Source organism: Atheta coriaria, unplaced genomic scaffold (genome assembly GCF_025399875.1).
Source record: "Atheta coriaria isolate IRGN ID8LTWV9N9 unplaced genomic scaffold, Caltech_Dcor_3.1 hic_scaffold_10_pilon, whole genome shotgun sequence".
NCBI classification, from domain to species: Eukaryota; Metazoa; Arthropoda; class Insecta; order Coleoptera; family Staphylinidae; genus Dalotia; species Dalotia coriaria.
In genome coordinates, this window is record NW_027045452.1 from 5,963,365 (window position 1) to 5,989,805 (window position 26,441).

At 35.6% G+C, this 26,441-nt stretch overlaps 2 protein-coding genes across 5 annotated transcripts in view; both read right to left on the reverse strand.

Moving 5' to 3' along the window:
• LOC135800171 (GTPase-activating Rap/Ran-GAP domain-like protein 3) overlaps window positions 1-18,114 on the reverse strand; it is a 47,633-nt gene extending 29,519 nt beyond the window's left edge. The window contains exons 1-2 of one of the 2 annotated variants that reach the window (XM_065313318.1): window positions 17,702-18,114; window positions 9,363-9,526 (exon numbers count right to left, since the gene is read on the reverse strand). In XM_065313318.1, the coding sequence (XP_065169390.1) occupies window positions 9,363-9,514 (152 nt within the window). In that variant the 5' untranslated portion in view covers window positions 9,515-9,526; window positions 17,702-18,114. Of the gene's footprint in view, window positions 1-4,668; window positions 4,810-9,362; window positions 9,527-17,701 lie in introns of those variants that run through there. The other variant, XM_065313319.1, reaches the window with a different exon arrangement.
• Window positions 18,115-19,122: 1,008 nt separating this feature from the next.
• pot (zona pellucida domain protein papillote) overlaps window positions 19,123-26,441 on the reverse strand; it is a 33,673-nt gene continuing 26,354 nt past the window's right edge. Inside the window, exons 2-6 of one of the 3 annotated variants that reach the window (XM_065313428.1) lie at window positions 22,585-22,950; window positions 22,388-22,527; window positions 22,147-22,325; window positions 21,458-21,899; window positions 19,123-21,399 (exon numbers count right to left, since the gene is read on the reverse strand). In XM_065313428.1, coding sequence (XP_065169500.1) covers window positions 19,992-21,399; window positions 21,458-21,899; window positions 22,147-22,325; window positions 22,388-22,527; window positions 22,585-22,950 — 2,535 coding nt within the window. In that variant the 3' untranslated portion in view covers window positions 19,123-19,991. Of the gene's footprint in view, window positions 21,400-21,457; window positions 22,014-22,110; window positions 22,326-22,387; window positions 22,528-22,584; window positions 22,951-26,441 lie in introns of all 3 variants that reach the window. The other 2 variants (XM_065313427.1, XM_065313426.1) reach the window with 2 other exon arrangements.

Consider the following 26,441-nt stretch of genomic DNA (forward strand, 5'->3'; position numbering starts at 1 on the left):
GTTAAACATCCTAATCCTGCGAGACTCGTAATATAGCCTGATACCATGCGTGCGCGTGTGTTGGCACATGGTAAATGGATGCGATGTGGGTTTCATGCGTTCGCTTTTTGCATTTTGCGCGTTTTCGCTGCTTCCGCTCGCGTACCGGCAGGAGTGGCGGCAGGCAAAACGGTTACGTCGTGACCTCATAAATTACGTCACCGATGCGTTGTCCTCGCTGCCGCAGGCGAGCGGATGCAAAGCCGCCAACGGGATGCGCGAAGTGCCGCGGCGATGGTGCGCGCCAGCGCTGGCACTCCGGGCGTGGAGCGACGCACGTACGGTATGTTCATTGTGTTGGGCTGCTTGCGGGTGGATATTCAGCACTGCAGGGTGCGAGAGTCTCTGCTTACGCCGCTACATATTAAACAACCGCAACACAACAGAATCGCTTTTTTGTTGGGGTGTTAATGTAGAAATCCTGCTCTGTTAATAAATTTATTTGGTTTTTCTTTTATTATGATGTAGTTAAAGCAGCTAACAGAGGGGTTGAATACTAAAATTATTTATTTTAATAATTCAGTCTTGGTTTAGAGAATATTTTATGAGTAATTATTTTTTATTTTGTTTTTTAAAATTATTCACATTATTATAGTTAAGATATTACCAATAAAAATATTTTTAATGCAAATATGCGTATTTTAAATAAATAATCACCTAGCGAGACTTTATTTCTTATTCATCATTTCTTAAATCAAATCACACCACCGGCAAATAGCGAAAACATGTATGGCAAGCTGTGCATCATGCGCTGCTGAGCGTATTCCTACGAAGGAAACAGCACGATGCGAAATGAAACAGCATGAACAGCGCGAACTGTCGAAGCATGCCGCCGACGAAGGATAACAGGAATAACAGGAAGCACTGAGTAGTAAGTTGGAAGTAGCGAGAGGCAACTGGGAAGTAGGCCGTTATCGACTCAGCCAAAACACGACTAGAAGCCTGATACCCAAATACACCAAAAAATATAAGAGGAATCCTTTCGTTTTGTTAGAAAACTTGTATAAACTGGGTTAAGAGATAGAATAGTAAAATAGTATAATAAAAATATCATCATGTTTTAATCACATGATAAATCTCATAGGATGAGATAATATGTGACTTAATAAAGTATTGGTTCAAGTGTTTATTGTTAGTTTTAGATTGTTGTTAACAATTTGCGATACGTGAATATTTGAGTTGGTTTGTATAAGTTAGGAAATATTCTGTTGATACTTGTAGCGCCATCATGTGGCGAAACGTAGGATATTGATTTTCTAGTAGCAGGACGCCCTTGGGGGTACACGTGCTTTAACAATTTAACTTAAATCGCGTATCTGCAGTATCTGCAGTATGCTTCAGAGTATAGAGATGGCGCAGCATGTATTGAACGACCAAAAATATCTGCGATAAATAAAAGAAACAAACAAAACACGTTTGAAACTAGTTTCATCATAAATTGAGTATTTATACGTGGTTTATACTAAAAACGCAATTGATGCTATTGTATTTTACACTTATGACATGAAAAACAAATCAACATACAAATTGACACAATACAATAGTGTTAAAAATATAAACAAATAATATTTGTGGTATTCAGGTTTATTGGAATACGCAAACAAAGTAACAACAGCATTAATCACAATATAATGTAGTACGTAATGTTACCTTTGTAAAATACGGATTTTCAAACCAATGAAGTACCGGAAATAGGATATAGAAAGTAGAAATCCGTCTCTAGAGATGTGAACGCTTTTAATAAAATAGGTTACTTGAACTAGCGAATGTCGGAATGCTTTTAAGCAAATAGTTTCATTATGTAATGTTTCCACAGGGATACGGAATCTAAACAGAGATATATCTTTGATATTCGATATTCCAACAAATCTATTTTTACAAAATATGTAAAATAAATTAAATAAATGTATAAATAAATATTTTCTTACAAATTGCGTCAAATACGCAGAAATTTCGAACTCAATAGCCATATTATTACATTCGTCATTAACTACTAAAATTAGCATCGATTTTCAAGGTGTATCAATATGAAATAAATTATTTTACATCATTATATCTCTTTGACGTTTCTAGGATTTTCAATGCTCAGTATTTTAGGATAATAATAGTTTTCCAATTTGTGTGTCGCACATTAGAACGCTCTGCTGCACGCTTTGTAGACAATATAACAATTATCCATCGCGGAAGAGATTTTGGATACTGAGCTCCTTCGTCAGATATGTAATTGCAAATTGTGCTCCACCTAATTGCATATCAGGTTACTTGAACCGAATATGAGCCAATTCAAATCAATGTAATCCCAAAAATTATTCTTTTTTTCATTTATAACAAAGTTTTTTAATTTTTTAAACTTTTGACACATTTCAACTCACAATGAAACCTAAAACTTTCCTGAATGAAATAGTAAATGAGGAAACATATTCTGATACGTCCAGAATGATTAAGAGACTAATTACAAAGCATGCCACCGGAACGTGAGACGTCGGAGGCGTCGAGGGAGTTGGTTGCAATTAGCTTCGAAAATGCCAACTGCCACGAATCACTCGCGTATTGTGCGCAGTGTGGACCGAAGCAAAATGCGCAACGGCAATTATAAAATAGTTGGTATTGTATTTTACAATACAAACGAACAAAGCGATGGAATAAAATTACATTCAGCGCGAAAATTGTCAATAAAAACGTTAATCACTTTAACTTTCAATTCTCTATTGTCAACTATTAATAAACTTTCCCAATTTATATGAAAATTCACCAATAATGATTACTTTACAAACTGATAACTTCAGTTAACTAAGGTTAGAAGTTAGTAAATTAATTAAAATTAATTGATACATCATCATCATTAACGAAAATCGGCCTTGGATATTATATTTCCTCATTATGGAAGCTTAGAAAAGAAAAACAAAAAATATTTTTTTTAATTTTCCAGTTTCAGTTTGAATACCTTTCAACAGCAATAAATCAATAGCAAGTTGCTGAAAACTGGCGCCGGAAAAGTTTCCGATAAAATCCTTGAAAATATAGAATTAACCCCAACAATTAAGTTGAGTAATAGATTAGAGTGATGTTTTAATTAAGTTATTACAGGTGACTGCAGTGAGACATTCGTGTCAAAACACTTGAGACGTTTACAAGTCCTCGAAACAACACAAACACGAAACTAATCAGAAAATTGGAAATGTGTTTCAAGTAGAAGCTGGAAAATGGCTTATTTAAGAATTTAGGGTCATACTACGCCTAGGGACCAAAATCCCCAAATTGGAACGGGTAAGAAGATTGTGAGTAATTAATTTCAGAAGGTAAACCGCAAGTTGGGGACGAATCGTGGTCCTCATAAACGCAGACGGATTAATCTAGGTAGTAATAAATAAACCACTACGGTTAAAGTAAGAGGAGAAGAAGGGAAGGTCAAAGTCCGATTGTTAAGAAGCAAATCGCCTTATTTTATAGAACAAATTAAATTTGCAGGTGTTTTGGCAATTAAATAACACTTTGTATGCAATATTAATTACGATTTTAACTAGTTTAAGACATTAATTACTTGCCAACGTTAATAATTAATAATACACTAGCTTTTGCCCGCGATTTTGTCTCCGTAGTGTTTAATAAAAATGTATTTCGTTCTTACTCTCCTGTTCTAGACATAGTATGTATCAATTCTATCAATAAGATGAGCAATTTTATTTTAAAGAATTTAATTATATAAAAAATTGCTAATAATGCACTTCAGCGCGCCATCTCGGATTCAACTATTTAACTATAACTATGATAGAATCTCAATGACAACTTTTATCCTATAGAAAAGGGCTGTCTTTAGGCTTTTCCCGGCAATTATTCGGCTTTTTCTCGCTATAAAAACCATCCTTGGACTTTAACGAACATTTTAAAAAAAGAATTGGCCAAATTGGTCTAGTCGTTGTTGAGTTATGCGCTTACTAACAGATGTTGGGATTCATTTTTATATTATAGATGCGGATTAGTGTGAAACTCAAACAAAAAATTAATTATCAATGCATTAAAAATGTGAGGCGTAATTAACTTTGACGTCGCTTTAAAAGTTAAACTTTAAATTTAAATTGAACATAGGTTGATTATACGAAGCGTTCGAAAGCGCTAAGAGCTTAGAACGATTCCGGGCGGAAAGTCTTGTGGAGTTGTACACGCGCTTTGCAAATCTACGTCGAGTTTAATCCTCAACACAAATTTCGAGTGAATGCGAAAGAAAGTTTGCTATTTTCAATTTTATGTGCGTGTAAAGATATACAACTAAATATGCAAGCAATTTCATTAAGTTTTATTATTTATGTTTGGCTTTAACAGCGAAATTAGGTCAGTTGCAGTGAATTTGAAAAGTTTTAATGGAACGTCTATTATTGCAGAACAATTTTACTTTAAGAATCTATTAAAAACACTAGAATTATGCTATTTATTCGAAAGATACAAGGGGTTTTCTTTCAAAAAAATAAAAATTTTGTAAATTACAAAAAAAATTAAAGATTTTTCAATTTTTATGGCTTAGAAAAATTTAATTTTGTTAAAAATACTTTTTCTACATGTAAATTTTTATAACTTATTTTTTAAAATTAAAAATTCCTATTTAAATTAAGCAAGTAGAAAAAATGTATTAACCTGAGTTGAGCAAAGTGTTTCTGCAACTGTGAGCAACTCTCCTGCGGACTTTTTCGAATGGAAACATTCCACGCTTCCAGACTGGCACTGCGTTTATCCAATTTCGAGTTGGCCAACGCCATGCGCCGCTCCCCGCGGCTATGACGCAGTTCCGTAATGCCGCCACTCCGAGAACGCGCTGGATATTTAACACTCATTTTAATTCGACACTTTCGTTAGCTATATTTAAAAACTATCTTCATCACTCTATATATAAACTACAACAAGTACATAATCATATTGTTCATAACAATAATAACGATACTTTAATCCACTCCTATTCACGACTTAATAATAATTAATGTAATGTTCACATTAATGGTGATTATTATGTTCGGCATTTATTATTGCTATTTTTTATACTCCACGATTAATTATAATTACGAACCGCTCAAAACAAGAACACAACACATGTGACATGCGTAAATGACGTAGGCGACATTACCTGTACACGGTAATTTATCGTTCGGTTAAGTGAAGGATTAGTAATCAAGTTAATAAGTAATTAATCAACATGCGTCAATTTCCGCGCTCTGCCAATTTCCACATGGAGCAAATTCACGTAACTACGTTTGATCATCCACAAAATTGCGTTTAGTTTTTATTTTTTTTTTTGTTTAGTGAAATACAGGTATTTAAATTATTGCAGACTGTATGCAGTCAAAATAAATTAGTCCGCCACCCAAGTTCAAGTATATTTGGCAACACACTTGATGAAAACTCCAAACACTTGTTACTACCATCGCTCAAACACTCGAAACCGCAAACTGTTGAAGCCCGCACTGCTCAAAGGTTGACACTTCACTAACTACCCTGTTCGGTGGATATTGGTTTAACATGTGCTTTATACATCAATGCCCGACACTCCTCGAGTGTATTAATTTCATTATGATGACATACATGCGATGTTTTATTTTTACAACGTGAACTATAGTGTTAATTAAAAAAAAAGTCGAGATGAGATTAAACAGGATGTATAAAACTGAGTCGCGGACAAAAATCAAGTATTGGATAGATAGGATCGCATTGTGATGGATTTTTTGCGCAACAGTAAAATATGGTGTTGTTGTTTCCATAGCGGAAGCTTTGTGTGTCATGGCGGCGTGCACAAAGCTGCCGGTTGAAAAATTGCACCTGCAACTATAGGATAAGCGCAGTCAGGCGTTATTTATGTCATAGCGTTGCCCTCACATAAATTATTTGTGCATTTATAAACATGATCAACAACTTTACGCTCGCCACAACGTGGATTAAGCTTTTTGTAAATATTGATTGTTTAATATTCAATTTACATCCCATCATTTGCATTCTATGAAATTTAACAAGACACAGGCAAACCTGCTTACATATTGATGGTGTGTGTGTTGCCTATCTGTGCGTATACTGTAACAATATATGTTCAACTAATAGCAGTGGTCCAGTGTAATCAAAGCAATCAATGATCCACGGATCAAAATGTATACAGTTATAATAGACTGGAGCTGGGCTGCAACAATGACCTGGTTTAGGGGATAATATATTTCGCTGGTGTTTGCGTGTTCGCAGAATTATAGCGGATTTATAAACTGCATTTTCGATTGGCTGGCTTAGCAATATATTAACTCTGTTTACTTTGTTGTCGTAAATACATAACCAATACATTTTTCGTTTTCTTTTGTTTTTCGAATGTTGCGGTGGTTTGTTCTGGAATTTTATTCTATATTCTTAAGAAAATGTTATGTTCTAATATGGCACGATGTGAGTTTCTGTTATTTTTGTGCTCCAGATGGCTCTCGGCGCACTTGAATTAAAAGCATAACACGGTTGAGTAAGGTGCGCCTCGGCAGCGCACGTGTTTGTATTCCTTTCGACCTCGTGCTTCGTCTGATGCCTATGCAAACAAAATTCAATTTCCACTTGGCGCAGTTTTAGCAAGAGCTTCAAACTCGCACCGTCACGGCGTGTGCCCTACCTAAGGGCATAATTTTTCATTTTCATTTTACATGCTTTTCTACCACCTTTTCCGTAACAAGATTGTAAAATGCAAGATTTTAATATATCGATATACAATTTTATAAAATTTATAATATTTTTGACACGTTTTAGACGCAAATAATTACGTTTTTAAATTGCGCGTATTAAGAGCTGCTTGGGATTTGCAGCTAATTATAATTTGCATATTTGAAGTGCTGTCACTGAATATGCATACAAATTCATAAATAATTCAGCTAGCATTATATTATTTATTAATAATTAGCTTTTGCCCGCGACTTCGTCCTGGTAGTGTTTTATAAAAATGTTTCGTTTTTACTCTCTTGTTCTAGACATAGTATGTGTCAATTCTATCAATAAGATTCGCAATTTTATTTTAAAGAAATTAATTTTATAAAGAATTGCTAATATTGCGCTTCAGCGCGCCATCTCGCATTCAACTATTTAACTATAACTATGATTGAATCTCAATGCCAACTTTTATCCTATAGAAAAGGGCTGTCTTTAGGGTTTTCCCAGAAATTATTTAAATTTTTCTCACCGTATAAACCATCCTTGGATTTTAACAAACATTTAAAAAAAATAATTGGGCAAATTGGTCAAGGCGTTGTTGAGTTATGCGCTTACCAACATATTTTCCGATTTATTTCTATATTATAGAAAAAAAAACAAAAAACATGCATTTGTAATTCATTAAAAAACTATGAATAAAATTCAAGAATGCAAAAAATTCAGACATAAAATGATTGTATATTGTTTCACATGTCGGAATAGTGCAATTTTCATTTAGATGACTTTATTAAATCCTAAAGACAGCAGTAGAGAAGCTTCGAAGCCAACTGCATGGATAAAAATTGGCACAATTTCAAAGCGGTTGGTCATGATGACTTCAATACATAGTTTGTTGCAAAACGAAGAACATGTCGAACAATTGTTGCACTGAATACAAAGCAACATTGTGCAATCCTCGCCGAAACCAAGCGAAGCAATTTACTCGCACTAGTTTTTATTTTATTGCGTTTAACACAAGTATCAGCACTGCAATGCGCAAAAATAAACGAAAAACAAAAGTCTCGGGCACATCTTGGATTATATCTAATCCACCACTTATTTCTCCCCAAAAAAACTTTTCTATTTCAATTTGTTTCTATATTTTTTACACACTGTATATCTTCTGATCAAAAAACTAGTCTAGAACATGTTCGTGTCATTTGTTAACGTTTTCTCGAAATTTCAAACCCGTCCAATTCAACAGAACGAGATTTTCTTATAAAAGCAAACCCTACATCTACATCTACATAAATCTTTCTATCGTCCTATGTAGATATAAGAAATTCTGGGATTTTGACATCGGCGTACGTGATTTTTCCGTTTCATCCTGCCTTACTGCAATTGATATCAATTTTTCGACTTCATTTGTTCACTTTCCTTCCCTGTCGTGAGAGAACAAGCTTGATTGTGATTAAAGGCTTTGAGAGTAAATCTCTGTTGTGTAACATCACAAGTGATCACGCCTAGAGTACAAGTACAAAATGGCGTCAAACGTTCAAGTGATTAATGCGTTCGCGCAATTGTTCCAGAAACACGAACAAAGACACACAATGCTTTTACTAGTAATCCTTAAGTAACAAAACAATATTAAAGTGTTTAAGATTTTAAACCATTAAAGTATTATAGATATTAAAGAAACAATCGATGTGTTTTGGGTTGCCTATAATATATAATATATAATATAATGTATTTTAAATATTTATGCGTAACAATGTCTTGAGAGTTTCGAATTTAAACAAATAACTTTCAGGGAAACGCAGGTAAACGAGAAGTTGGTTTACGTACTTCTAGGCCAAACAAGGCGAGCGCGAAGCGAAAGCAAAGTTGAGCACCTGCTTGAGTGCCTAAATCATGATTGATGTCCTGTTACCGTTAGTGCCATCCTCGTAATTTATTCACTCGATTTACCTCACTCCAGCAAACACATTTCCGAACAAGCAATATCTTCGACATCTCTCAGAGAGGGCTTTTTGACATTGTTACATGGTGAGTAATATAGGTAACTAAATTTATGTATTAGGACTCGAGGAAGGCGTAAAGGTGCTTAGAATATATTTTTTTCTATTTTATTTGATAAATGCTCCAGCGTACCTATAAGATGAGCTAAGCTGTTTTTGTTTACGCCGAGTCATGTTTCCATTAGCATTTCCGTTCGGGTCGATGGCACTCATAATATTTTCAGGAGATGGAAGGATATCAATTTTCTTTTGTGTCTAATATTTTTTTAACAATTAAACCTATTTGCAATACGATATTGTATTCAGATCTGTGTGGAAATTAATGTTTTGTTGCTTTTATGTGCGAGGATGTTTCTTTATCTTCGTGTTTCTTTGTTTTTCCGCTTTCCCGCAGCCTGAATATGAAGTGTGCACATTAAAATGTTTACTCTTCCAGCAAGCGCTTTCAAAACTGACGCTTTTTTCTATTGTGGCTGTGATTGCAGTTTCCACCAGGCGAAACAATACCTTATGTGAATATTGAGGTTAGAATTGTTCAAGTTTAGTATATATCAACTTTCGAGAATGAAGAATATTCAGAACGGTGCATTGCGTAATTAAATAAAATATGTATTCTTTGTTTGTACAGAGTACAGCGTATGCTTTAGTAAAACGAGAGAAGTTGTGATCACTTACCCGGAAACGACATTGAGCAGATCAGGCCATGCAAGCGTTAGCAACGAGTCGCGCACAAAAACCTCCCATGATGTCAGATGCGACTCGCTGAACACTCGCTCGGAGCGCTGCAGGCGCGGCCGCGACGATCTCGTTGTTTTGCTGTTTTCCATTTTTGCATTTTACTGCAAGCACAAAAAATCACTTAGGCGAACTGATTTTTAAACATATTCTAACGTGTATATTTTATAAAAATAAGTAGGGCGTGGGTTTTGAGTTCTGATTGTAGGACAATTCAACTATTCTCAGAACTAATAAAAATATCAAATTTAAAAAAAAACTAAAAATTTTCAATTTCCGTTTTAAAAACATAAGAAAAGTAGTAGTTAACTTCAGTTAAATCAGTTATAAATTGAAATATTGCAAACTACAAATTATTATCAATTAATTTTCACTAATTAGTTGTATTTAATTATAGTTGACATTTCACAGTTATTCACGGATCAATGATTTCAATATAACTTCAATAAATTATTCAATCAACTAGATATCACTAATGTTCATTAAAATTGGCTCCTCAATGATTTATTAGCCCACATCGTAATTATTTAAAATAACAATTATCAACAGTATGTTACCACTATAAAACTAAAATAAAATTTACCTGCAACTATTATACCTACTTATTGATTAAAAGCATAATTGCGCAAGAAAAAGTTTTCGAATCTTAACAATCACTTTCGAACTTTTATAAACCAACATTCCCTTGACACAAACTCGCAACTTGTGATATAAAAATGTTTCAAAAACTTTCTATCATTCTTTTAATTAATTATTAGTTTGTTTGTGGTTAGAATTACCCTGTATAGGTTTATATTGTTAACTCGGTTCAAGAACAAAAGTTAGCAGCACCTTCAACTAGGGATTCGCTTTTTATATAGAATTCAGGAAACATTGCAGCGAAAATTGACGCGGTCTCAACGGAGGCAAACTTTGCAATGTCAAGACGCACGTTCGCTTTTTGATCACGTTACATTTATATTGTTAATATTCTTGGTGTTCCAAAGAAGAAACTATTAAATTAAAACGTATGTTGCTTTTGTTGAGAACTTGGCACACAACATATGTGCGCTGGGTACGTTTTGTATTCATAAATTATTTAACTTTTACAACGTGAATTCTACATTAAAATTAACGCTCTGTGCTTTGGGTTCCGGAAAATTTTAACTTTTAACTTCAAACATTAATTTTTAATGCTTGGTTTATGTTTTAGCCTAAAAATGAAATAAAATATGCAAAAATTATATTTTTCTACTTCCATCATTAAAGTGACAGTTATTTCACGGGTTTAAGACCCAAAAAGCAGTGTTTTAAACATGAACGGCCAAACCGTGTACTTTAGTCACGGGTTTTAGTCAGGGGGTGAGGTTTTCGCATGCGCATTTGCCAAACGTAAGCATTGCGTGGATAACGTTGTCAAGGTTGTTGATAAAAACTTCCGTTTAGACACTTGATATTTAATATTCTTTTTCTAAGTAAAATAAATATAATTTTAGGTTAATTTTGTGTTTAAATAAATTTAATCTATATTTGTTTGCGTAAACACATCAATGTCATACGAATTTTAATTCTTGGAGCTAAAATAGAATGAAAATTGCAGGAATCCAAAAATATTTGCAGAAAAAACAATAGTGACACACAAAACTAAAATTGATTAAATAATATTTACCACGCTTTGTCGACTTACCGCGAATTTCACAGTTTTCATCAAAAATGCAAAAAAACATCAATTTACACAAACAATATTCCTAAACTGTTAATAATACAATTGTCAAACCAATTTTATTCCCAAAACTTATATTTCAAACAAATAAAAACGTTGAATTGCTTTACAATCCTCAAATCTAAGCAAAGCACCCGCTTAGAATAAGCACACTCTTACTTAGTGTGCTCCACTGCTCTCAAGTCGACTACACAAGCCTGAAAACATTCAATTTCACGTGTTGTGTGGTTTTTTTTTTCACTAACATTTTATATATTTTGTAGTCCACAATGTTTTATACGCTTTTATTTTCATTCGCCGCGTTCCATTTCGCATTTCGCCGTGCGCTGGTTTTGTCTGGCGTTCGCATTGTTTTCTCTGTTTTGCGGGTAAGTGCCATCTTGAAACTACCCCGCACGTTGCACGCGATCTGCGTAAGCATTCCCAAGGGGTGCTCATTCTTTTCCATCTCGGGCACATCCGACCCCGAGGACTCTCCGAGCGCGGCTCAAATGACGATGACTTGCGAATACACATCGAACCGCTCCAAGAGTTTTGTCCTTGAATATTTTCACGAGTAATCGCGCATGAAATGTCGGCGGTTTACAACTTGACAAGAAAATTTTGAATATTTTAAAACTAGTGTTTTATTACATCATAAAATCGTTATATGGGTAAAAATTTGTGGAATTCATTAGGTAATAATATGCAGTACGCATTTTGCTCGTGTAAATATTAATTATGACATAAAATGGCTACCAGAGGCAAATTATTAAATTCCTGATACATAAATTTATTATTTTATACTTGAATAAATTTATTTAGAGTAAATCAAAAACTGAAAATCTATAATATAAATAAAAATGAATCACAAAATCTGTTGGTAAGCGCATAACTCAACAACGCCTAGATCAATGTAGCCAATTCTTTTTTTTTATGTTTGTTAAAGTCCAAAGATTGTTTGTACGGCGAGAAAATTTTGAATAATTGTCGGGAAAATCCTAAAGACAGCTCTTTTCTATAGGATAAAAGTTGGCATTGAGATTCAATCATAGTTATAGTTAAATAGTTAAATCCGAGATGGCGCGCTAAAGTGCATTATTAGCAATTCTTTATATAATTAATTTCTTTAAAATAAAATTACGATTCTTATTGATAGAATTGACACATACTATGTTAAAAAGCTAGTTATTAATAAATATAATTTTATGGTTAATACGGTGTAATACCGTTTTATTACTGTTATATTCTAAATTTAAATCTGAATACATCTGATTCATATGTAGATGGATAAAAGTTGGAGTTATATTAAACTTTTCTGACGCTTCAGACTCTATTCAAGTATTTATTTGATTCATACAATATTCAATGCCTCCTACGCAGTTGTATCGAAGCATATAATATTTATAACTCCTTAGGGAAGACGCATAATTGATAAATGGTTATATCCAGATCAAATAAACATGGAAACAGCGAATTATAAAATAAATATTATGTAGGTTACTCTTAACTCTTAAATCAGCTCTTCTAACAAAGGAGTTCTACTTTTACTAAGCTCTGAACAGACATTACCAATACCTAAGTACGGTTGGGAATAACAAGCTTCTTTGCTGCTTGATCTCTCTATATTCGATTACGTACCTCGATCAAGGATGCCACTTTGAGTCGCGCCATCCGCATCACGTTTCCCGATGTTTACCGTTTGATGTGCGCAGTTTGCGTTCGAGGTGTTCGAGATGTTCGAGATGTTTGTTGCTGTCACAAACGCGTTCTCCGAATTATCGAGGGTCTTACGTAGAATGAAAGTGTTGTTCGCGTGCTACGTGCATGCTATGTATATTTTTCTCACAATTTCCTCATACTATGCATTTTTTACCGATTTTATTTTGCTTTTGGAAAAAAGCTTAAAAAACATGTAAAAATAAAAATTTACGAGCACAGAAAATATATGTGGATAATATATTTTGTTTATGATCACATAAATTATTATTAAATATAAAAATTATTTTATGATAGAAATTATTATGAAAAATTGATTTTGAATCAATAAAAAAATCATGAATATATTTATAACTTTCTTTTTGATTTTTTTATGATTTATTTCTTTTTTCCATTTCCCATGTGTATTTCTGGCATTCTAAGCATTTTTTCTCTGAATTTTGAACCTTTTGAACCTTCGAGATCATATTACGTTCATACCTCAACTCAAAGTCTTGTGCAAATGCTCAAACTTTGAATATATACTCAAACAGATGACGGTCCACATGAGAAGAGAAACACGACCATGAGCATAACATTGCCGAAATATTTTACTGTGGATTGTTGGTCATTCTACCGCCTGCCTGTTGCCCTACGGTCCAATAACCCTCACTAAACTATCTCGCCCTGCGCAACCTTTCAACCGCATTTACATTTCACACCATGCGGTCGACGATGAATTTAAATATCAATTGTAAATCAACACTTTCACCGCACCGGACACGTTGTGTGAATACGACACTAGAGCAAAGCGTTGGATTTCATTTCGTTTGAGGTTACAATTTGAGGTTAGAATTTAGCGCTTTGACGAGCACGTACTGTCTGTTGTTGACCTTAATATTGCGTGATGTGCGTGAAATATAATAAGGGTTTTCCATCGTTCCTTCGTTGCTCATTGCCTATTTCCACTAATTAGGGGAGAGTAGGGTAATGGGAGTCAGCGGGTAATGGGAGTCACCCATATATCCACGAAACAATAGTTACGAGTAACGCGTAAACGGCGTTCCTACCTCCGTTCTGGCCCCCCAGTGCCACCCCCGAAAAATCATGCAAATCGGTGCGTGTATCATTGAGATACGCCAATATTTTATTTTTGAGCTCCGCTGATCTAATTTTACGTCCACGCAAATTAGACGATAAGTGTCGAATATCTTGCAATATTCGAATGAAACTTTTATATAGTCTTAGTTAAACATTCAAAATCGTGATGTGCAGTTCAGATTACATTAATGTTGTGAAGAAATATTTTTTTTGTTTTTTTTTTCACAATAGTGCAATTGTGGGCAATGGGAGTCATGCGACCCCCAATGGACGTTTTTGTCTTTAGTCCGCTTTAAATGGCCTATAAAAAGCAATGTGACTTATTTTTCAATAGCCTTCTTGCAGAAACGATACTGCGGGAAAGTAACAAAACTTATGATTCCAATATTGGCACTGATGACTTATGCCAGGGCGATGAGGATGAAGATTTGGAAAACTGATGTCTAATGTGCAACGATTTAAAAAAAAACAATTAAATGTGGTTCAGATGCACTTCATGTGGGCTATGGGCTCATGTGAAATGCACTGGGTGGGACTTTGCGGAATATTATGTCTGCGATATCTGCTAGATTTCGTTTGATTCCGATTGTTCCCAGGGTGACCACCATTACCCGCATGTCGGTGTAATGGGAGTCAAATCTGTTTTTTTTTTAAACTTTAATAATATCCAAAATTGATTGTCAAAGTGACCGAAAATTATTTCAAATAATAGGTATTTAAGTAAACAATGCTTATAAGCGATTGCAATAAGTATTTTGTTTATAATTTAAGTTATATTTGAGTTTTCCCTTAAGTGACCCCCATTACCCTCTTTTACCCTAATATTCATGTCAAGTTTCGCGTTCGTGCGGATGTAAACAGTGCACGGGTCATAAGTTTTGATTCAATTAATACACAGATAAACTTGATTAATGACAATTAACTGCGACGCAGCGTATTACAATGCCTTTATTTTATATTGTAGTCAAAATATTTCATCTATAATATAAAAATGAATCACAAAATCTGTTGGAAAGCGCATAACTCAACAACGCCTAGACAAATTTGGCCAATTCTTTTTTTAAATTGTTCGTTAAAGTCCAAGACTTGTTTTTACGGCGAGAAAAATTCGAATAATTACCGGGAAAACGCTAAAACAGCCTTTTTCTATAGAATAAAAGTTGGCATTGAGATTCAATCATAGTTATAGTTAAATAGTTGAATCCGAGATGGCGTGCTCAAGTGCTGTATTAGCAATTCTTTATATAATTAGTTTCTTTAAAATAAAATTGCGAATCTTTTTGATAGAATTGATACATACTATGTCTAGAACAAGAGAGTAAAAACAAATTACATTTTTATTAAACACTACCGGGGCAAAGTCGCGGGCAAAAGCTAGTTTCAAAATAAATATAATAGTTATTAACAGAAATATAAAATTAAAGGATGATTTAATAGTTTTACGTTATTGAGGTTTTTTTTAAAATTATTTTTCCTTGCAGATAATATTAATAGATTTTGTGGTAAAATATTTCTTTATTTTTTTGACCTAAAAAATTTCTGGAATTGGATGAATTCTGTTTATAATTATTCTCTTTGAAGTGACACCCTTCTACATTCCAAAAAAAAAAAGAAGACTGCGTTTGAATCCACAAAGCCGACGTTAATTAATTTATAATACTGCTTTTTAACCATATTACATCGAAAAATTAATTATCTTATGAAAAAAGTCTCCGTTAGCCATTTCCCATAATTGCTCATACTTAGTTTTTTAAAAACAATAGTTTTTTGTAAACCTTCCACACGTTTCAATGAATAATGACCCAATAATGACCAGTTCCACTAGTCTGAACCTTTTTTATCCTTACTTTTTGCCAGTTCAACAAACAATCGTATTTTAAGCACAGAAAAACTCAGAATTATTGAAACAAAAACGAAAAAATGTAGTTCACCAAAAATGTAAGACAAGACAAAAAAATAAATCGAAATCGAACAAAAAATACGCATAAAACTCTGATAAAATAAGGAAACAAACAAACACGAAAGCATTGAATACGAACATCGCAAAAGAAACCTGTAGAAAGACCAAACAGCAAAGAAAATCCGTTCGAATGTTTATTCAAGCGGTAGTTAATTCACTAAGAGCCTAAAACTTCTATATTCTAAAGAATGTATTTTTTATCATCTTATTCCATTAAAGATCATTAAAAAAACATAGTTTTTGACGTTGTTTGTCTTCCATCAGACTTTCCTTGAATTTTTATTAAGTCTAGAAACTTTTTTAGTTTATTTGCATAAAATTCCACACAATGGAGTAATATATTGATTAATAAACAAGGTATACTATGTTTTGATTACAAGCAATAAATCTACAGCACAAATAATACAAAAAGGAGAAACTGGAGTAAATAGCAAGTGTTGAATTCAATTTGTCTCTAATTTGTAACGCGTTTCATTTCGGTCTCTTCCTTCATTTGTTCTCGAGTTTCGCGCCTACGGGGACACAGCATTTTCTATTATCGCGTCAATTGCTATTATCTTGAAACTATTTGTTAGTGGCCGCCCTAGATTCTCAAGAAAATCCAGGCACAAATAAAATTAATCAATTTGTGACTCAAAAACATTAAAAAAAGCGATTGTGAAGGTTAAAAGTTCACACAATTTATCAGTATTTAATATGTCTTGAGTTTTGTATTCTTTCAAATCTAATTTTGTCTCTGCTGCATTCCGAATTCAATTTATCTTAGAGTGGAATGTGAGTTGTTGTAGCTTCTTCGTTCTTTGTTCCGTTTGTCATGTCATCGTGCGACTCGATGAGAAGGGCAAATATATTGTTGATGAATTTGTTCCGTTCTTGGGCCTGCCTGTCACAGGAGGCAAACGGACCGAAACCGCAAACGAGAGTCGGCACAAAACGTAATTACGAATTGTCCTTCACATTGCGAAGCACCGCAAGCACTCGCGGCTGCGCTTCGATTCGCTTAATTTGCCGGGTGAAATTAATGTGTTTATTTGCTCATAAAATTAGATTTGATTAAATTTTAATATACAAATATTTCTAAATTTTTTAATTAAAAATTAATTTAATACGGATGAAATAAATTTCACCACGCCAAAATGTCGACAGTAGATAAATCGCTGTGATACAACTTTAGCAAGCGCAAACATTGCTCACGCTCATTTATCTGAGTTAATTATAATCAGAATGCTCATTTTCTCATTTTCCTACGTTTGATGTATTCGTAATTTTTTTTTCTCCGCAAAAATTGTATTCTTATTTAATGTTTTATTCAACTACAACAAAATTTGTTATTATTTTATCATTTTACACATCCCGCAATAACAATTATTTATTTATGTTTACAATACAATTATTTTTCGCAATGTTGTGGTGCAAATTAAAGGTGGGTGAATAATTAACGAAAATTAGCCTAAAACGTGCACAGAATTTTGAATACGCAAGCTTTTCAGCAAAGAAAAAACGCAGCGTGTGCTCAGCATTCTTATTATTCAAGTTTCAAGAGTTTAAGTGAAGGGTTTTTCTACGAAGCGTTTAAATTAATTGTCTTGTCTGTTCAATTAAAGCGCAAAAGCGCTGGAAGTGCATATTTTTCAATTTTTAATTGATTGCGGTACGACATTGCGTTCCAACTTATAATTAATAAAAGGTTTTATATCTTGTCAAGGTTGAATAATTATTTTCGTTTTTCCTAAAAGAAAATTGATTTTTATTTTATAATATAATTGTACTCATATTATTATAGTGTGGAGGCGCCGGGCAAAGAATAACATTTCATGTATTATAATACAAACGACTTACTGTATACGTATGTCCTTGGAAATTTGCTGCGTTCGTTGAATACTTTACACCAATATGACTTTCACTTTCACTTTTCTCTCTGCATGCAGTGTGAAATGCACAATATTAATTTTCAATCGCCAGCAAACAATAACTCCCCATTTGTGCGAAAACAACAGCAAATGTTAAATGTTAAACTTTTTGCTTTTTGCGACGCAATGAAGATCAACAAAACGCACTTTACCCTCACAATTTGTCCATATTATTAAAATATAGTAAAACCAAATGATTATTATGTAATCTGAAAGAAATAAATGTTAATATTATGTTCTTTTCTATTCTTTTTTTTTATATTTAGGGATGTTGAGTAACACACGCGGTTTTCTTGTGCGAAAGCAGCGGACGCAATCGGACCTGACGTCACATGGCGACGCCTGGTGTGCCACTGATGCGCCGAAATGTGCGAGCGACGGACGGCGGAGAATCGTCGCGACGCCAGGCGCACACGCACGCAGCGTGAGGCGCGTGGCTGGAAAGCTCTGCAGAGCGCAAAAGAGAAGTGTGGACGTTCAGGGTCGACGAAAATGTGCCGATTGTGAACATTGCAGATCTACAACACCCCAACACGCCTCGAATATAACCTGTAGCGCTTTTACAACGTAAACATAACCATAACTTTAAAATAACCTAAAATAACCTAACATAACCTAATATAACCTACAAATACTCATCATTATCGTGTTGTTTTATATTATTTTATCAACTCATTACTGTTTACTTACCTTCCGTAGAATATAGATTAACGAAACATTGTTTAACGCGTTTGGAAGCAGACGAGACAATGAAAAGGACGATGGCGTCGGTAAACCTACAGCCCTGGTAGTAACTTGTTGACAGTCGCCAGCTTGGCGTCATCGTCGAAATTCATGCGCCATTCTTTCCTCCCCCACGATGTAAATGCACACTATCAGCATCTTAATGTCCTCATACATTATCATCTATTTTCTACGACACAACCTGTTACAGAAAGAACAAAAACATGCAACTTTAACAACTTGTTGAAACAATGACCTATAAAATATGTGCATAAATATTTTCATCATGCGGTATTGTGCCCTGCGGCTGCTGGGTCATAATTTCATTCTCTCGGGTTGCATTTATGTTGCATATTGAATTTGCAATTGTGGCGCGCGTGTCGTCGTATCGGCCGATAATGAAGTTCGGTGCTCGCTGGAAATTGATTCGTCATTTGGTTGCGGCGCCCGTAGTCCTGTGTACACCATCGATAAATCAACATTCTGCTTAACTGTCCACAGTTCCAAACTGATTGAAAAACTGTGGCCATTAAAACTAAGTAAAATGTGTCAAACGTCAGTTTTAGGTTAAAAAATAACAAAGACAAAGATTGATGATATTCAGGTGTTAAAAGCAGAAGAAATAAATTTTAGTAGAAAAAAGCTTGGATTTATTCTGTTTTTACAACATTATGTTATTACAAGGTTTTGTTTTAATTTTACAACAGTGTAAAGTAATAAAATATTCTTCTACAATTTTATATATTAAAACTAATTCTATAGCACCAAAATTGAATTTCATCTCACATACATTGTCATGCGTCTATATTTTAACACAACTTCATTTCCGCTTGTATTAAAATAGATTTAACTGTAAACATAAACTATCTTTCATATATTATTTATATATACGCTAAATTTACGCTAAATTCAGTATTAAGTTAGCTTGATAACTCGTGTATGTATAAATTATTTGCAGAGCTTCGCATTATTTTGTCACAAGAAGGAAAATAACAGACAAAAAGCATTCCCGATTCATTTATAATAAAATATTATAAATTACCTACACCAGAAAAGATTTATCAAAATTTTTACGTTGGAAATAAAATCAAAATGTTTAAATATAGTTGATCGTCGATCATAAATGTTTCTACCAAATTTTCCAGTTGCAGAATTAAATATTAATACAGGTTATGAGTTTACAAACATGGCAAGTAAAAAATCTGGTAGAATAATCGCATTAAAATTTCTGATTGATGTTTGAGAAATTCTAAGCGTTGATCAAATTGTAAAAAGTACAAGAAGTAAATTGTTGGCAGAGCAACTTGAAAAATAGATCGAATGGAAGGATTGTTGCTTTCGTTATCACAGCTAGTTACACTAACATATTTTCTCTCTTCAAATAAAATTTTTACATTTTTCTCGGTCAAATATTGATCCATGCATCGAGGCAGTGTTTAAATGTACTTTGTATAAATTGCCCTTCATCTTGACTTTGCAAAAAAAAGCGGCAGTGCTTATTTGTAACTAGCCTCGCTATCGTTGTCCCCAAACCAGTTTTTGTCCGGTGGTCCCATGAAACTTGTACTAGCTTCACTTCTATACTGCTGCGATGACATAACCTGTCTTGTGGTGGCGCTGGCGACGCGTCCGGATTCAGCTTGTCCTCGCATTTGAGTAGTGCTTTGCCAGACTGATGTTTGCGCGGCGCTTTGACCACGTGGCACATGCATTGGTTGGATTTTACTGCTGCGTTGACTCTTGGGAGTACCTTCCGGAGAAGTGAATTCACTAGCTGTGTCATAACGTGATGGTGCTATCCACCTCTCAGTAAATTCACTAGCGGATCTCGCCAGGGACGGCTGACTCAATGAACGTGCCAGTGATGGATTATACTGGTCACCTTCATAGGTTTCATAACCATATCGTGGGTAATAGCTGGAGGCTTCTGATTGTGAGTCATGTTCCTGACGCCGGAAGTCAACAATCATTTCGCTCATAGAGCGCACATCTGCGTCACTGCGATAACTGGAACGTGATGTTTTACGTGAACGCATTGCTTGTGGTTGTAGCATGGGTTCGGTTGTAAGTGTACGTGCGGAGCTACCACCATCACTGTCATATTCATACAAAGTGGGTAAGCTACTACGACGACTGCGTGTATCCCAATCTGCCTTCTTGCGATAACGGTTTTGTTTGGGTTTCTCAATCGGAGTGAGGACACGGATAATCACGTCCCACTTTTGGGGCTCAAACAGATTTTCATATCTGTGATCCTGGCGGATACGTTCATAATCTTCCCTAACGGTAGCCTCGGTCAGTTTAGACCTGAGAGTACTTTCTGTAGTCAGGATCTGCCTCCATTTTATTTTATCAGCGTGAGTCAACTGAGAGTTAAAGGTTTCTGCATTGTCAATGACAGGACCTTCTTCCTCAATAGGTTGGAAGACTCTGATCAAAACATTCCAGTTCTGGACTTCTGGGTTCTCCAATGGGACCTGGTATTGTTCAAGGTAGTGTTCAAGACGAGTTGAGGACATTTCTTCAGAGTAGGTGGAAGTACGCGGAGCGGATTGTATATTACCAATCAAATGGGGCGAGTTGAGTGGCAGCTTATTGTCATTGATGGTTTGAGGTGGTAGACTCATAGTAGCGCGTTCTGGTTTAGGTGTTAGAGTCATACCAGAAGTAGAAGAGATATCAGAGAAGTTCTCCCATTCTGGGGGTTCTGGTCTTTCAATCGGGTAGTTTTTAATAGTGACGTCCCATTTCTGTGGGTCGGGTTGGCGAGTATGGAATTCTGTAACTAGGCGTTTGTGTCGTTCGATGTCTTCGATTGTTCGTTTCTCGGTGATTGTACGTAAGAATACATCATCCACTTCGTGGGTCGAGATTTCGGGAGGTGTCACTGGTGGTGGCGGTTTACTACACAAACAAATTTTAATGATATAATAATTAACAGACCCTACTATGGGTTACTTACGCGATAAGTTCCTGTTGTTGCCTCTTCAAAATCCTATTGTAAGTTGGAGCTGGTTGTACATGTTTAGGAGGTGGATGTAACTCGGGTACGTAAGTAAACTGCATACGTTCAATCATTTGTGGACTTTCTAAACTCCTAATACTTTCCCGTTCTTCTTTTTGTTCAACAATCGTAGATAAATTCCTAACACTGGGTGCTACTGAGCTCTCCGAGTCGGAAGATAACTGCAAACTTGGTGGAGCAGCTGGTGCCTGTCTCTTGACCCTCACCTGTACATCAAATGTAGGTGCCTCCTTTACAGCAACCAGGGGAACACGTGGTACGTGTATCTGCTGTACAGCTTCCTGGACAAACGCTTCATTCTCATAGCTGCCTGCGGATGAGACAGGCAACGAACGTGTTTCGACGTCCTCGATCTCAGAATGTGATTCGGAGGGATAATCTGATGGCAAAGTATCGCTTATTAGCAAACCGTCGCTGCCGGAACTGCTCGGTGCCACTACAACCGGTGCATGAACTCGGGGGATTTTCAGACCCTCAAACATTGAGAGGTTGCCTGTGTGCAAGAGAGGGTTAGCATGTTAGCAAACATATGATGATCTGTATACAGTTATTGGAGCGAATACGATGGTTAGTCGTGTTCGTGCGGCTACCTAGTGAACTTCCGGATAGTTTCGTTATTTCCGAACCTGTAACGCTCGGTAGTGGATGCCTGATGATGGTGAGCGGCCTCTTGCGCAGGCAGTAATAGGAACAGCCCAGGCCCAGCAGCAGCAGAGAGAGGAACAAAATCGCGCAGATAATCAACAGAATCTGAAAGCCTTTTAATGGTGGTTCCAGGGCAGCAATTGGTGCTACATCCTCCTGACTATAATCATCAACAACAAAAAACATTACAGACGTTTTTTAAACACATAAAATCCTACGTACATAAAACTTGGTAAACCAGCTGGGATTGGAGCTACAGGTGGGGGATACCTGCACACGATGGTAATAATCTCATCTACATCCATTTGAAGAGAAGGGTGGAATCGTACAACAATATTATTAGTGAATACACGTTGAGGATCCTTAAAAACAAAAATTTATTCTAAAATAATACTTTTACGGGTACCATTAAGACGTACCTGTTTAGTACCACATCCTTTTAAGGGTAACTCTAATTTATAACTGTGGTCACCCTTTCCAGCCACTTTACAAGCTGAATTCTGGTCGTAATCAGCATATGCAATACCAAAAAATCGGTCGTTGAATTTCAGCTCGACTTGCATCGAACCCGCAGCGCAGTTGAGCGCAGCTTTCGTTCGATTCAGGAAGATCACCGGACTAAGGTCGTCCAATTTGGTAACCTTGCCGTCTAGCGTTGCTTGATCAGGCAGCCCTTCGCCGATGTACTCGACGTTGTTTGCCTGATTCGCGTAGGTTGATTGTGGGGCGGCGAGCGTGCCCGCCATCAGTCCGAGGACCATGATCGTGACTAGAATGCGCATCATCTGTTGCATACAAACAAAAAAGATAAAAATTAATGCACATCAATAAATCTAAAGTAAAAATACTGCTATGCTTCCTAATTGTATCTCATTTAACAATTAATAACGTCGGCTCTTTTGTAGGCATTTGCTCTGATAGACTGATAGCAGGTGATTTAATTCAATTAATCTTGTTAAGTCTTAGCTTAGTCGTGGCTAAACGAAGGCATAAACATAATAAATGCTTTCGCTTTCAAATGAGAGTGCTCGCTCAGTGCCAACCATAAAGGTATTATTAATGCCCCGGCTGGGTGATTATGCAAACAGCCGGGCCGCGTAAAGAAAGGGCACTTGCAAAGTATGCTCATCAGCGGCGCGGCGCACCAGATAGTGGAAATTAGAGTAATATAAGTGTTCTCCGGCGGATTGGATGCAACTAGTGCAATTGCTTCGAGTGCTTAACGATACACCTCAGAGCGTAGAAATGCTCGGAGCAATCGTACCACCTCCGCGTCTTAGAATATCAACGTGTGTGTGTGTGTGTGTGATAAAATTGTAGATTCCGCATTGGTAAATGTAAGGTACATTTGGGATGTGTCGTTATGCGTCTCGTTGACACCGATAACGAATTGCGGCGATTACTTAAAATGGCCTCCTAGGACACGACTAATGGATTTGAAGCATGATAGTCCCATAAGTGTTCATGTTTAGAGGTTTTAGAAGATTCAACAAGTTAAGTGCAACATTGTGCAAGCTATAGGAATGTATATTGGGTTGCCTACCATGCAGTGAAATAAAATATGGTTAGGATTACGTAAATTGTGGCCGTGAATGTGACATTTGCATCTGACCACTCAAATCTCACAAGAAAAAAAGTTACCACATTATGATAAATATAAAGCATTAACATTTGAATGCCATGAATACATTTTAAACATATTATTGGCCGAAGGCAATTCTTGATCAGTAAATTCGAAAGTGAACATTGCCAAAATAGTGGCCCACTTGCACTACCAAAAAGCAAGACCAACAGCCTCATTATAAATTCCAACAAATGTTGCTTTCTTTGTTTGCTTATATTAAGAGTTTCATGGCTTACAAATACGTAAACTCAACCCACAGACATTGAGATTAAAGATTTAATTCGTAGATTCGTGTATTGCCAAATTTGTCTGGCAATACAAGTTGAGTTCTCTTGTTGAACTTTGTAAACTTTATTGGGCTTCGGAGGTGATTTATTTATGAGCATGAAAATGCGTGACAAATCAAGGTAAACGATGTCCACAGGATGTTGCATTAAAAATCATGAAAATATTTACAATCGCAATAATAAAACGTGAATAACTTTACTAGCTGAAACCACAAATGTCTAAATGTCTATGGGTAGGTACTTTACCACTGTGAATGCAAAAACGATTTGCTATAAAACAATTTATAGCGCCATCAATATTTTATGGCTTCCTTTGAGCACAGGACAGTTTTCGGCGACACTCCTTGGTCTTTATCCTTGCCATCCCTGCGCTGAGAAATATATTAATACATTACAATCTTTAGGTGTTTGTGCACTTTGCTATCGATTGAGTTTTTTTTTTGCTCTGTACTGCGGTGTAATTCATGAATCCAATAAAGTTCCCGGCTCCAGCCAGCATTATGCAGATGCGACGTCGACTTCGACTTCTTATTTCGTATTTATGCGTCTATCGCCCGAGAAGGAGCGGAAAAAAAAGTTTGTAAGTTAGCTGGGTCGACGTCGTCGTCGCCGTGGTGCTTGGGCGTTTTGCGATTCACCGTTTGCGGTTCGGGCGCATAATCGTCGTATAATCGCCTCGCTTGGCAGCGCTGATGCGGAGGAGACTTGGCGTAGGTGTCTGCGCCTGCGACCGCCATGGCTAACAGGTCTCTGACTCAAGGAGGCCGCGCAAGAAGCGAGAACTAGTCTATGTCGGCATCGACACACCACGTTAAGTATTAAAAGGCGCTATAAATTAAAGACACTTCCAGTTTCATGATACGCTTGTCACTAAATACATTTTCATGCAGATTTAAATTAAAATTTTCATAGAAATTAAATTAAAATGTAACTAAATGTATAATTAAGTAATTGTCAAGCAATCATACTGTTTTAACGGTTTGTTTACTTTTCTGGTTCATATTGATCAATTTATCCAGTCGTTTGCACACAAACATTAAGTTTATAGCCAGCAGTTAAACTTTTATAGTCCTGGACATTCGATTTGAGATTTTTTCCTTCTATATATTGGAAAGCCTCCCTTTTGGAATTAGATTAATTTTCTCAACGTCTGGATGCAATGACGAATCATAAATTTCATATTTTGGTGCTTCAAACACAGATTTTCCTAAGAAAAACGTAATATACAATCTATAATTTAAAAAAGAATCGTAAAATCAGTTGGAAAGCGCATAACTCAACAATGCCTTAACCAATTTGGCAAATTCTTTTTTTTAAATGTTTGTTTAAGTCCAAGAATGGTTTTTACGGCGATAAAAATTCGAATATTTGCTTGAAAAACCCTAAAGACAGCCCTTTTCTATAGGATAAAAGTTGGCATTAAGATTCAATCATAGTTATAGTTAAATAGTTGAATCCAAGATGGCGTGCTGAAGTGCATTATTAGCTATTCTTTATATAATTAATTTCTTTAAAATAAAATTATGAGTCTTATTGATAGAATTTACACACGCTATATCTAGAACAAGAAAGTAAAAAACAAATTACATTTTTATTAAACACTACCGGGACGAAGTCGCGAAGAAAAGCTAGTAAACAATAAAAATGTCACAACTGCAAGTAAAGTTTATAAAACACACAGGTATATAATTTATCTGAAGTTATTAGTGTGGGGGTTTTATAAACCCTTTGTTCTGTCTTAAAGCTAAAGTAATTTAATCTCTGTTCGAATGCGTGAATAGCGTAAAATTTATGCTGATCTAGATTAACATTTTTCCAGCCGCGGCCACACGGTATGCCGGCGAACATGTGTGCGAACGCGCAAAATGCGCGTACGGGTGTTCAAAAGCGTTTGATTGAAAGTCGTTATCCTTGGGACACGTTCCACGTCTTTTTATTGCACCCATTGCGCGACGCTTTTTGCAGCCTCCGCACGTCGGACTCGTTGCGTTCCAACCGGCGCAATCCTCAACAATGTTACAAAGAAAAACACAGTCAACAAATGCATTGATTAAATTGAACAGTGTGTAAAGTAATACTTTATACACTTGTATAAAAAAATGTATATTTTGTGTATTCTAGTGAAATTTTCAGTTTTTTAAAGTTTTGTTGTGGTGGAGTTAACTGCAATCCATTTTCTGAATTTTCAATTTTCTATGGATAGACACATTGAGCCGTCATTTCCCACAGCGGCATTTTTCGAACTATTGTAAACAAACAAAATTGCGCACCACCATTTCGGATGTAAATATGTGTAGATAAATGCACTGCTGCCGCAATGCTCAATGTTTGTTTAATATAAAAAATAAAACTTTCATCACGTTAT